This window comes from Scyliorhinus torazame, chromosome 19 (assembly GCF_047496885.1).
Source record: "Scyliorhinus torazame isolate Kashiwa2021f chromosome 19, sScyTor2.1, whole genome shotgun sequence".
NCBI classification, from domain to species: Eukaryota; Metazoa; Chordata; class Chondrichthyes; order Carcharhiniformes; family Scyliorhinidae; genus Scyliorhinus; species Scyliorhinus torazame.
In genome coordinates, this window is record NC_092725.1 from 45,869,749 (window position 1) to 45,884,002 (window position 14,254).

Here is a 14,254-nt window from a genome sequence, read left to right on the forward strand (position 1 = left end):
TTGGTAGTTGGAAATGAGGGCAGAGCAAGCTCAAAGGGTCATTTACAGCCTATCTGTGCTCCTATTTAATGCACACAAGACTGTCTTCAATGGATGTTATCCAGTGTTTAATACTGTGAAATTCTAACTGCTAACTGTAACCTTGCATTACTGAGTCTCCTAGTAAAACTAGTTTGTGGAATGCACCATTTTTTTATTTGAATAGAAATATTAGTTGAGCTCATCAGGCAGCGTCTCCCTGTTTACAAAGACTGTCCTTGTGCTCCAGCTCATGGTTCACCCGGATCCTGTCGAGAGACCATCCTCGGCTGGGCTAACGAGACATCCTGTCCTTCGCAGGAATTCCAAGAAGTTGGCCTCTCAGCTCCGGAAAGAGCTCAACGTGGAACGTTTCAGGACAGCAATGTTGGAAAGGTATGGGGAACAAACCTGGTTAACTTTAAAAACTAGAAATGTGAAAGTGCTGGAAAATGTCAGCAAGCCTGGCAACATCTGTCGAGTTTTGTGGGTTTTTTGAGTTTAATATAACTCTTCAAAGCTCCGGTTTGATTGTGGCATTTGAAATAACAGCCCTTCATATTGACTCGAGTACCTAGTTGAGCTGGTGGCTTTACTCCTCGGGGCTTTTACAATGTTCCTTGGTGCTGTTACCCAGCTGACTACTTTGCACATGACCTCCAAAGCTAGAGAATCCTTTTTTTCCCTCTAGTACCGTGAGTTGAACGACTGCTTGTGTGGCCATTTCAGAGGGAGCAGTTAGTCAACCATAGATCGATAGATGCGGGCAGGTTGTTTCCACTGGCGGGTGAAAGCAGAACTAGGGGGCATAGTCCTAAATCTACTTCCCCTTATTTTGAGGCTGAGTTAAGGAGGAACTTCTTCATCCAAAGGGTTGTGAATCTATGGAATTCCTTGCCCAGTGAAGCAGCAGCGGCTCCTTCATTAAATGTTTTTAAGATAAAGATAGATAGTTTTTTGAAGAATAAAGGGATTAAGGGTTATGGTGTTCGGGCCGGAAAGTGGAGCTGAGTCCACAAAAGATCAGCCATGATCTCATTGAATGGTGGAGCAGGCTCGAGGGGCCAGATGGCCTACTCCTGCTCCTAGTTCTTGTGTTAACCGCATTGTTGTGGGTCTGGAGTCGCATGTAGGCCAGACCAGGTAAGGGTGGCAGATTTCCTTCCCTAAAGGACATTATGATGGACTTTGGTGACAATTTCAGGGTCACCATCATGGAGTTTTTCGAGGAGGTCACTAGGATGATTGATGCAGGTAGGGCAGTAGATGTTGTCTATATGGACTTCAGTAAGGCCTTTGACAAGGTCCCTCATGGTAGACTAGTACAAAAGGTGAAGTCACACGGGATCAGGGGTGAACTGGCAAGGTGGATACAGAACTGGCTAGGCCATAGAAGGCAGAGGGTAGCAATGGAGGGATGCTTTTCTAATTGGAGGGCTGTGACCAGTGGTGTTCCACAGGGATCAGTGCTGGGACCTTTGCTCTTTGTAGTATATATAAATGATTTGGAGGAAAATGTAACTGGTCTGATTAGTAAGTTTGCAGACGACACAAAGGTTGGTGGAATTGCGGATAGCGATGAGGACTGTCTGAGGATACAGCAGGATTTAGATTGTCTGGAGACTTGGGCGGAGAGATGGCAGATGGAGTTTAACCTGGACAAATGTGAGGTAATGCATTTTGGAAGGGCTAATGCAGGTAGGGAATATACAGTGAATGGTAGAACCCTCAAGAGTATTGAAAGTCAAAGAGATCTAGGAGTACAGGTCCACAGGTCATTGAAAGGGGCTACACAGGTGGAGAAGGTAGTCAAGAAGGCATACGGCATGCTTGCCTTCATTGGCCGGGGCATTGAGTATAAGAATTGGCAAGTCATGTTGCAGCTGTATAGAACCTTAGTTAGGCCACACTTGGAGTATAGTGTTCAATTCTGGTCGCCACACTACCAGAAGGATGTGGAGGCTTTAGAGAGGGTGCAGAAGAGATTTACCAGAATGTTGCCTGGTATGGAGGGCATAAGCTATGAGGAGCGATTGAATAAACTCGGTTTGTTCTCACTGGAACGAAGGAGGTTGAGGGGCGACCTGATAGAGGTATACAAAATTATGAGGGGCATAGACAGAGTGGATAGTCAGAGGCTTTTCCCCAGGGTAGAGGGGTCAATTACTAGGGGGCATAGGTTTAAGGTGAGAGGGGCAAAGTTTAGAGTAGATGTACGAGGCAAGTTTTTTACGCAGAGGGTAGTGGGTGCCTGGAACTCACTACCGGAGGAGGTAGTGGAGGCAGGGACGATAGGGACATTTAAGGGGCATCTTGACAAATATATGAATAGGATGGGAATAGAAGGATACGGACCCAGGAAGTGTAGAAGATTGTAGTTTAGTCGGGCAGTATGGTCGGCACGGGCTTGGAGGGCCGAAGGGCCTGTTCCTGTGCTGTACATTTCTTTGTTCTTTGTTCTTTGTTCTTTGAGACTAATATTATATACTAATTTGAATTCCACCAGCTGCTGTGGTGGGATTTGAAGCTGTCCCCAGGGCATTAGCCTGAACCTCCGGATTACTAGTCCAGTGATATAACCACCATCTCCACCCCATATCTAACCCCTGAATGATGTGGAGGAGCAAACAACTGACATTGCACTGAGTGATTTTAGAGGAACTGACTTGAGACAAATGAACTCTTTCTTGCCTCCATTTTGACTAGCACGATATGATGGTACTTGGGGATTGCTTCTCCCTTCAACTTCTGCACTTCTCCCACATCTTTAGGGAGTTGATGAAGGCCAAACTCTCCCAGGGCTTTTCACAGTCGGATCCTAAATCCCTGCATCCAGTCAAGAAGCCAATCCTTCCAGAGAAGAGGAGCCAAAGGCTAGTGGGAGGTGGAAGCAGCCGTTCGATGAGCTTCAACTGCGTTGGGTACTGAGGGCCATCCAATTGGAGACTGGGACGGGGATGATGATTATTCTGGCAGTGTGATGATTGATGGCTTAGCCAGCCTTCAATAGGGCAACTTGCTTCTACTTTAATCAATCTACCTACAGTGGAATGAAGACTATATTTTTTGTATGTAAACCAGAAGTTTGACTTGTTTTGTTAAAACCTGGAGTTTTTAAATGTAGATTTTGATCACCTCCCCTATCATGTTTTGCCCTTCTCTTGATAACTGTACACTAATGTGTAATGGCAGCTTTTTGCCTAGAGTATTCGTTATTCTCTACAACCTGGTTGAGTTTTTAAATCTTATTTTTCATCACTCAAAAGAGCTGGCACTCTCCTTTTGGATATAGACCATCAAATAGTTACAGATACTTGGAATGGTTTTAAAAATCCCTCCTGTTAACAGCAATACTGCCTGTCTTTAGACTCCAGGAACACTCTTGAAGGGGTCTTGAAGCATCAAATGTGTATGCAATTAGTCTGTGCGTATATGTATGTGTTGGTTAGAGATGTCAGAGCAGACTTGTTCCTTCAGTGGGTTTGATTTTAAGCTTACTCCTTTGCTATGGTTGAGATGTTCCAGCCCCTGAATGCATTGGGAGTGAGCCTTTTTCCAAGATGGACAGCAAGTCTGATCTCAATTATTCCGGGGAAAGCAGAATGTTTTATTCACTGGTATGTATTAAAAAGGGAAATGTCTCAATTACTGTATAAATGGTGACTATATAGCCTTGCTTTTAACTGATTTTATTTAATTTTAATGGATAATTGAGTTCTGTGGAGAATTCAACTGTAATTAAAGTTTTAATTTTCGTTTTCCTGCCTTGTGCTTCTGTTTTTGACTTTTGAGTTGGAAGAGTTTTGTGGTTCTGCTAGTGTCACGACAACGCCACGGCCAAACACCATAATAACCCTTAATCCCTTTATTCTTCAAAAAACTATCTATCTTTGTCTTAAAAACATTTAATGAAGGAGCCTCAACTGCTTCACTGGGCAAGGAATTCCATAGATTCACAGCCCTTTGGGTGAAGAAGTTCCTCCTAAACTCAGTCCTAAATCTACTTCCCCTTATTTTGAGGCTATGCCCCCTAGTTCTGCTTTCACCCGCCAGTGGAAACAACCTGCCCGCATCTATCCTATCGATTCCCTTCATAATCTTATATGTTTCTATAAGATTCCCCCTCATCCTTCTAAACTCCAACGAGTACAGTCCCAGTCTACTCAACCTCTCCTCGTAATCCAACCCCTTCAGCTCTGGGATTAACCTAGTGAATCTCCTCTGCACACCCTCCAGCGCCAGTACGTCCTTTCTCAAGTAAGGAGACCAAAACTGAACACAATACTCCAGGTGTGGCCTCACTAACACCTTATACAATTGCAGCATAACCTCCCTAGTCTTAAACTCCACCCCTCTAGCAATGAAGGACAAAATTCCATTTGCCGCCTTAATCACCTGTTGCACCTGAAAACCAACTTTCTGCGACTCATGCACGAGCACACCCAGGTCTCTCTGCACAGCAGCATGTTTTAATATTTTATCATTTAAATAATAATCCCTTTTGCTGTTATTCCTACCAAAATGGATAACCTCACATTTGTCAACATTTTATTCCATTTGCCAGACCCTAGCCCATTCACTTAGCCTGTCCAAATCCCTCTGCAGACTTCCAGTATCCTCTGCACTTTTTGCTTTACCACTTATCTTAGTGTCGTCTGCAAACTTGGACACATTGCCCTTGGTCCCCAACTCAACCTCTCCTTTTAATCCAACCCCCTCAACTCTGGGATTAATCTAGTGAATCTCCTCCGCATACCCTGTAGCGCCAGTACATCCTTTCTCAGGTAAGGAGAACAAAACTGAACACAATACTCCAGATGTGGCCTCACTAACACCTTATACAATTGCAGCATAACCTCCCTAGTCTTAAACTCCATCCCTCTAGCAATGAAGGACAGCAGCACGGTGGCACAGTGGTTAGCACTGCCGCATCACGGCACCAAGGTCACTGGTTCGATCCCGGCTCTGGGTCACTGTCCGTGTGGAGTTTGCACATTCCCCCCATGTTTGCGTGGGTTTCGCCCCCACAACCCAAAGATGTGCACGGTAGGTGAATTGACCACGCTAAATTGCCCCTTAATTGGAAAAAATGAATTGGGTATTCTAAATTTTAAAAAATAAAAATGTTTTTTAAAAAGCAATGAAAGACAACTCCATTTGCCTCCTTAATCACTTGCTGCACCTGCAAACCAACTTTTTGCGACTCATGCACTTGCACACCCAGTCTCTATGCACAGCAGCATGTTTTAATATTTTATCATTTAAATAATCCCTTTTGCTACCAAAATGAATAACCTCACATTTGTCAACATTGTATTCCATCTGCCAGACGCTAGCCCATTCACTTAACCATCCACATCCCTCTGCAGACTTCCGGTATCCTCTGCACATTTTGCTTTACCACTCATCTTAGTCGTATGCAAACTTGGACACATTGCACTTGGTCCCCAACTCCAAATCATCTGTGTAAATTGTGAACAATTGTGGGCCCAACACTGATCCCTGAGGGACACCACTAGCTACTGATTGCCAACCAGAGAAACACCCATTAATCCCCACTCTTTGCTTTCTAATAATTAACCAATCTGCTATCCATGCTACTACTTTACCCTTAATGTCATGCATCATTATCTTATGCAGCAACCTTTTGTGTGGCACCTTGTCAAAGGCTTTCTGGAAATCCAGATATACCACATCCATTGGCTCCCCGTTATCTACCGCGCTGGTAATGTCCTCAAAAGGTTCCACTAAATTAGTTAGGCACGACCTGCCCTTTTATGAACCCATGCTGCATCTGCCCAATAGGACAATATCCATCCAGATGCCTCGCTATTTCTTCCTTGATGATAGATTCCAGCATCTTCCCTACTACCGAAGTTAAGCTAACTGGCCTATAATTATCCGCTTTCTGCCTACCTCATTTTTTAAACTGGTGTCACGTTTGCTAATTTCCAATCGGCTGGGACCACCTCAGAGTCTAGTGACTTTTGGTAAATTATCACCAGTGCATTTGCAATTTCCCTAGCCATCTCTTTTAGCACTCTGGGATGCGTTCCATCAGGGCCAGGAGACTTGTCTACCTTTAGCCCCATTAGCTTGCCCATCACTACCTCCTTAGTGATAACAATCATCTCAAGGTCCTAACCTGTCATAGCTTCATTTCCATCAGTCACTGGCATGTTATTTGTGTCTTCCACTGTAAAGACTGACCCAAAAAACCTGTTCAGTTCCTCAGCCATTTCCTCATCTCCCATTATTAAATCTCCCTTCTCATCCTCTCAAGGACCAATATTTACCTTAGCCACTCTTTTTTGTTTTATTTATTTGTAGAAACTTTTAATATGTTTTTATATTCTGAGCAAGTTTACTCTCTATAATCTTGCTCTTTGTAGCTTTTTTAGTAGCTTTCTGTTGCCCCCTAAATATTTCCCAGTCCTCTCGTCTCCCACTTTAATTTGATACTCTGTTATTCCCTTAGATATCCACGGTCGATTTTCCCTCTTTCTACTGTCCATCTTTTTTGTTGGTATAAACCTTTGGTGAGCACTGAAAAATTGCTTGGAAGGTTCTCCACTGTTCCTCAACTGTTTCACCATAAAGCCTTTCTACCTTAGCTAGTTCTTCTCTCATCCCATTGTAATCTCCTTTTGTTTAAGCACAGAACACTAGTGTTTGATTTTACCTTGTCATCCTCCATCTGTATTTTAAATTCCACCATATTGGGATCGCTCCTTCCGAGAGGATCCCTAACTATGAGATCATTAATCAATCCTGTCTCATTACACAGGACCAGATCTAGGACCGCTTGTTCCCTCGTAGGTTCCATTACATACTGTTCTAGGAAATTATTGTGGATACATTCTATAAACTCCAGGCTGCCTTGACTGCCCTGGTTAAACCAATCGACATGTAGATTAAAATCCCCCATGATAACTGCTGTACCATTTCTACATGCGTCCATTATTTGTTTATTGCCTGCCCCACCATAATGTTACTATTTGGTGGTCATGTAGCATGGGTGAGCATTGACTCCTAGCGCCTTGTGCAAAACTGCTGCTACTTGTCTGACATGCAGCCAATGCTGGGTCAGTGACCCAGGACCAGGAACTGGTGGCCAGCTCTGATGAATGTGATAGAAATGCCAAGTTTGACTTTTGCAATTTATTGAATACTGGGATTTCCCCATTACTCCCAGTAACACATTTATATTTTGTAACCAGGCCTCCAGTCTGTGTGTGGGGAATGGGCGAAGTAGGTTCCAGATGATATTTTGAGGTTGGAGTTCATGTGGGGTTTCATGAAGTTGGTTTTAAAATGGGCAGAATATTCAGAGAAGAAATCTCTGGATTATGCTCAGTACCACACTCTGGACTTGTTTGAAGAAAAAAAACAGTACCATAATTGTGAAGAGATGGTGCAAAAGGGAGAGTTTCCAATTTTTGGAACTTCAGATTAGAAGAGTCAGTTTTCTTAAGTTTTTTTTTTTTTTTTTTAAACTAGTTAATGGGTTGGATGGTCAAAAAGTGAGAAATTGAGATGTGAGCAGGGTGGTGATCCACCCTGAGATTCAATGAACTAATGCACATAGTTCAGCTGAATGTATGATGTAGTTCCCATTTGAGACCTGGCTCTAAGTTGGGTATGATTGAAAGCTGAATACACTTATTGGATCTTTAGGATGGGTAAATTGGGAAAAGTTGATTGTAATGACATAATCGTAAAGGAGGGAATCCATAAGACATAGGAGCAGAATTAGGCCACTTGGCCCATCGAGTCTGCTCCGCCATTCAATCATAGCTGATATTTTCTCATCCCCATTCTCCTGCCTTCTCCCCATAACCCCTAATCCCCTTATTAATCAAGAACCGATCTATCTCTGTCTTAAAGACACTCTGTGATTTGGCCTACACATCCTTCTGTGACAAAGAGTTCCACAGATTCACCACCCTCTGGCTGAAGAAATTCCTCCTCCTCTCTGTTTTAAAGGATCGTCCCTTTAGTCTGAGATTGTGTCTTCTGGTTCTAGTTTTTTCTACAAGTGGAAACATCCTTTCCACGTCCACTCGATCCAGGCCTCGCATTATCTTGTACGTTTCAATAAGATCCCCTCATCCTTCTAAACTCCACGAATACAGACCCAGAGTCCTCAAATGTTCCTCATACAAGTTCTTCATTCCAGGGATCATTCTTGTGAACCTCCTCTGGACCCTTTCCAAGGCCAGCACATGCTTCCTTAGATATGGGGCCCAAAACTGCTCACAATACTCCAAATGGGGTCTGAACAGGGCCTTATACAGCCTCAAAGTACATCCCTGGTCTTGTATTCTAGCCCTCTTGATATGAATGCGAACATTGCATTTGCCTTTACTGCCGAGTGAACCTGCACATTATCCTTCAGAGAATCGTGAACAAGGACTCCCAAGCCCCTTTGTGCTTCTGCTTTCCGAAACATTTCCCCATTTAGAAAATAGTCTATGCCTAGATTCTTCCTTCCAAAGTGCATAACCTCCCATAGTACATTTTTCCACATTGTATTTCATTTGCCACTTCATCCAGTTTTATATTGCATGAAGGGATTGCGATGCTATCACCCCTGTGCTTGTTAAGCACCTCCTTGAATTGAAAATTCAATTTTGGATCTCCTTCAGCCCTCCCCTCCAAGATGCTGTGCTCTGGCTCTGGACTCTTGAACATTCCTGATTTTATTCACTGCACCATTAGTGGCTGCCTTTCAGCCAGCTACACCCCTAAACCTCATTCCCTTGCTACCCTCGTGTTCCTCCATGTGTCAAAAACTCTGACCAAACTTTCAATCATTTGCCTTTGAATGTCTTTGATTTTTGTATTTATTTTTTAATAAACATTGAGGTATTTTTGGTATTGTAACAAAATAATGTACATGAAACTATAAACATAGTGCAAAAGCCATCTCCCTTCCTTACAGGTCCCACCTTTATTAACCCCCTATTCTAAGCTAAACTGACTATTAATTTTTCGTGAAGAAGTCACCGAACGGTTGCCACCTCCGGTGAACCCTAACAGGGACCCTCTCAAAGTGAACTTGATTTTCTCCAAACAGGGGACTCTATAGTCAGGGGCACAGATAGGCGCTTCTGTATAAGAAGGACTGGTTGCATCTAAACCGGAGAGGCAGAAATATCCTGGCCGCGAGGTTTGCTAGTGTCACACGGGAGGGTTTAAACTAGTATGGCAGGGGGGTGGGCACGGGAGCAATAGGTCAGAAGGTGAGAGCATTGAGGGAGAACTAGGGAATAGGGACAGTGTGGCTCTGAGGCAGAGCAGACAGGGAGAAGTTGCTGAACACAGTGGGTCTGGTGGCCTGAAGTGCATATGTTTTAATGCAAGAAGTATTACGGGTAAGGCAGATGAACTTAGAGCTTGGATTAGTACTTGGAACTATGATGTTGTTGCCATTACAGAGACCTGGTTGAGGGAAGGGCAGGATTGGCAGCTAAACGTTCCAGGTTTTAGATGTTTCAGGCGGGATAGAGGGGGATGTAAAAGGGGAGGCGGAGCTGCGCTACTGGTTCGGGAGAATATCACCGCTGTACTGCGCGAGGACACCTCAGAGGGCAGTGAGGCTATATGGGTAGAGATCAGGAATAATAAGGGTGCAGTCACAATGTTGGGGGTATACTACAGGCCTCCCAACAGCCAGCGGGAGATAGAGGAGCAGATAGGTAGACAGATTTTGGAAAAGAGTAAAAACAACAGGGTTGTGGTGATGGGAGACTTCAACTTCCCCAATATTGACTGGGACTCACTTAGTGCCAGGGGCTTAGACGGGGCGGAGTTTGTAAGGAGCATCCAGGAGGGCTTCTTGAAACAATATGTAGACAGTCCAACTAGGGAAGGGGCGGTACTGGACCTGGTATTGGAGAATGAGCCCGGCCAGGTGGTAGATGTTTCAGTAAGGGAGCATTTCGGTAACAGTGACCACAATTCAGTAAGTTTTAAAGTACTGGTGGACAAGGATAAGAGTGGTCCTAGGATGAATGTGCTAAATTGGGGGAAGGCTAATTATAACAATATTAGGCGGGAACTGAAGAACATAGATTGGGGGCGGATGTTTGAGGGCAAATCAACATCTGACATGTGGGAGGCTTTCAAGTGGCAGTTGGAAGGAATACAGGACCGGCATGTTCCTGTGAGGAAGAAGGATAAATACGGCAATTTTCGGGAACCTTGGATGACGAGTGATATTGTAGGCCTTGTCATAAAGAAAAAGGAGGCATTTGTCAGGGCTAAAAGGCTGGGAACAGACTAAGCCTGCGTGGAATATAAGGAAAGTAGGAAGGAACTTAAGCAAGGAGTCAGGAGGGCTAGAAGGGGTCACGAAAAGTAATTGGCAAATAGGGTTAAGGAAAATCCCAAGGCTTTTTACACATACATAAAAAGCAAGAGGGTAGTCAGGGAAAGGGTTGGCCCACAGAAGGATAGGCAAGGAAATCTATGTGTGGAGCCAGAGGAAATGGGCAAGGTACTAAATGAATACTTTGCATCAGTATTCACCAACGAGAAGGAATTGGTAGATGTTGAGTCTGGAGAAGGGTGTGTAGATAGCCTGGGTCACATTGTGATCCAAAAAGACGAGGTGTTGGGTGTCTTAAAAAAATATTGAGGTAGATAAGTCCCCAGGCCTGATGGGATCTACCCCAGAATACTGAAGGAGGCTGGAGAGGAAATTGCTGAGGCCTTGACAGAAATCTTTGGATCCTTGGATGTCTTCAGGGGATGTCCCGGAGGACTGGAGAATAGCCAATGTTGTTCCTCTGTTTAAGAAGGGTAGCAAGGATAATCCCGGGAACTACAGGCCGGTGAGCCTTACTTCAGTGGTAGGGAAATTACTGGAGAGAATTCTTCGAGACAGGATCTACTCCCATTTGGAAGCAAATGGACGTATTAGTGAGAGGCAGCACGGTTTTGTGAAGGGGAGGTCGTGTCTCACTAACTTGATAGAGTTTTTCGAGGAGGTCACTAAGATGATTGATGCAGGTAGGGCAGTGGATGTTGTAAGGCCTTTGACGAGGTCCCTCATGGTAGACTAGTACAAAAGGTGAAGTCACACGGGATCAGGGGTGAGCTGGCAAGGTGGATACAGAACTGGCTAGGCCATAGAAGGCAGAGAGTAGCAATGGAAGGATGCTTTTCTAATTGGAGGGCTGTGACCAGTGGTGTTCCACAGGGATCAGTGCTGGGACCTTTGCTCTTTGTAGTATATATAAATGATTTGGAGGAAAATGTAACTGGTCTGATTAGTAAGTTTGCAGACGACACAAAGGTTGGTGGAATTGCGGCTAGCGATGAGGACTGTCGGAGGATACAGCAGGATTTAGATTGTTTGGAGACTTGGGCGGAGAGATGGCAGATGGAGTTTAATCCGGACAAATGTGAGGTAATGCATTTTGGAAGGTCTAATGCAGGTAGGGAATATACAGTGAATGGTAGAACCCTCAAGAGTATTGAAAGTCAAAGAGATCTCGGAGTACAGGTCCACAGGTCATTGAAAGGGGCAACACAGGTGGAGAAGGTAGTCAAGAAGGCATACGGCATGCTTGCCTTCATTGGCCGGGGCATTGAGTACAAGAATTGGCAAGTCATGTTGCAGCTGTATAGAACGTTAGTTAGGCCACACTTGGAGTACAGTGTTCAATTCTGGTCGCCACACTACCAGAAGGATGTGGAGGCTTTAGAGAGGGTGCAGAAGAGATTTACCAGAATGTTGCCTGGTATGGAGGGCATTAGCTATGAGGAGCGGTTGAATAAACTCGGTTTGTTCTCACTGGAACGAAGGAGGTTGAGGGGAGACCTGATAGAGGTATACAAAATTATGAGGGGCATAGACAGAGTGGATAGTCAGAGGCTTTTCCCCAGGGTAGAGGGGTCAATTACTAGGGGGCATATGTTTAAGGTGAGAGGGGCAAGGTTTAGAGTAGATGTATGAGGCAAGTTTTTTACGCAGAGGGTAGTGGGTGCCTGGAACTCGCTACCGGAGGAGGTAGTGGAAGCAGGGACGATAGTGACATTTAAGGGGCATCTTGACAAATACATGAATAGGATGGGAATAGAAGGATACGGACCCAGAAAGTGTAGAAGATTGTAGTTTAGTCGGGCAGCATGGTCGGCACGGGCTTGGAGGGCCGAAGGGCCTGTTCCTGTGCTGTACATTTTTGTTCTTTGTTTGTTCTTTGTTCTTTGTCCTTGAAAGCTAGCCATGTCCGATAGCCAGGTCTCCAACTTTGGGGGTTTTGTGTCCCTCCAAGCTAATAGCATCTGTCTCCGGGCTACCAGGGAAGCAAAGGCCAGAATGTCTGCCTCTTTCTGCTTCTGGATTCCAGGGTCCCTGAAAATCGCCACCTCTGTACTCAGTGGCACCCTTTTTTTAACACCGTGGACATGACATCTGCAAACCCCAGCCAAAATCCCCTAAGCTTCAGACATGTCCAGAACATGTGGACACGAACAAACCAAGAAATGTACAGCACAGCAACAGGCCCTCCGGCCCTCCAAGCCCGTGCTGAACATGCTTCCCGTCCAAACTAAAATCTTCTACACTTCCTGGATCCGTATCCCTCTATTCCCATCCTATTCATGTATTTGTAAGATGCCCCTGAAATGTCACCCACTACAAAAATAACTTGCCTCGTACATCTCCTCTAAACCTTGCCCCTCGCACCTTAAACCTATGCCCCCTAGTAATTGACCCCTCTACCCTGGGGAGAATATCCACTCTGTCTATGCCCCTCATAATTTTGTAGACCTCTATCAGGTCACCCCTCCACCTCCGTCGTTCCAGTGAGAACAAACCGAGTTTATTCAACCGCTCCTCATAGCTAATGCCCTCCATACCAGGTACCATCCTGGTAAATCTCTTCTGCACCCTCTCTAAAGCCTCCACATCCTTCCGGTAGTGTGGCGACCAGAATTGAACACGATACTCCAAGTATCTACATATTGTTTTAAGAAGCCCTCCTGGATGCGCCTTACAAACTCTGCCCTTCCCAAGCCCCTAGCACTAAGTGAGTCCCAGTCAATATTGGGGAAGTTGAAGTCTCCCATCACAACAACCCTGTTGTTTTTACTCGTTTCCAAAATCTGTCTACCTATCTGCTCCTTTATCTCCCGCTGGCTGTTGGGAGGCCTGTAGTAAACCCCCAACATTGTGACTGCACCCTTCTTATTCCTGATCTCTACCCATATAGCCTCGCTGCCCACTGAGGTGTCCTCCTGTAGTATAGCTGTGATATTCTCCCTAACCAGTAGCGCAACTCCACCACCCCTTTTACATCCCCCTCTATCCCGCCTGAAACATCTAAATCCTGGAACGTTTAGCTGCCAATCCTGTCCTTCCCACAACCAGGTCTCTGTAATGGCAACAACATCATAGTTCCAAGTACTAATCCAAGCTCTAAGTTCAGCTGCCTTACCCGTAATACTTCTTGCATTAAAACATTGATCCCGCACATTTTGCACACCTCTCTTCCACCCCAAAGAATCTGCTCATCCGGGCCCCTGTCATGTGAGCCCAATGAATTGTATCAGGCTGAGCCTGGCACATGTTGCGGACGTGCTGACTCTACTCTACGCGTCTGCCCATAGACCATCCTCTATCTCTCCTCCTAGCTCCTCCTCCCACTTGCGCTTCAGCTCCTTGGTCTGCGTCTCCTCTGACCCCATAAGTTCCTTGTAAATGTCTCCCTTCTCCTACCCACCCTCTGGAAACTACGCTGTCCTGAATCCCCCTTAGCGGTAGGAGCGGGAAGGTTGACACCTGTTTACGTAGGAAGTCTCGCACCTGCAGATACCTGAATTTGTTTCCCCTCGCCAGCCCACACTTCTCCTCCAGTGCCCTCATACTCGGAAAGCACCCCTCTATAAACATGCCCCCCATCCTCTCAGTCCCTGCTCTCTGCAATATCCAGAACCCCCCCCCCCCCATCCATACTTTTCGGGGCAAACCGGTGATTATTACAGATTGGGGACCAGACCGATGCTCCCTCTGCTCCCACATGTCTCCTCCATTGCACCCATAATCTCAGGGCCGCCGCCACCACGGGGCTGGTGGAGTACCGTGCTGGCAGAGACGCAGTTACCAATGCCCCCAGACTGGTGCCCTTGCATGAAGCTGCCTCCATATGCTCCCACGCTGACCCCTACCCCACCACCTACTTCCTGATCATGGCTATATTCGCCACCCAATAATGGTTAATAAAAT

At 45.4% G+C, this 14,254-nt stretch overlaps 1 protein-coding gene across 4 annotated transcripts in view; it reads left to right on the forward strand.

Moving 5' to 3' along the window:
- LOC140396114 (wee1-like protein kinase 2) overlaps nucleotides 1-14,254 on the forward strand; it is a 68,738-nt gene that overhangs the window by 52,462 nt on the left and 2,022 nt on the right. For 2 of the 4 annotated variants that reach the window (XM_072484238.1, XM_072484235.1), the window contains 2 exons: nucleotides 269-414; nucleotides 2,790-3,776. In XM_072484238.1, the coding sequence (XP_072340339.1) occupies nucleotides 269-414; nucleotides 2,790-2,946 (303 nt within the window). In that variant the 3' untranslated portion in view covers nucleotides 2,947-3,776. Of the gene's footprint in view, nucleotides 1-268; nucleotides 415-2,724; nucleotides 3,777-14,254 lie in introns of those variants that run through there. The other 2 variants (XM_072484237.1, XM_072484236.1) reach the window with 2 other exon arrangements.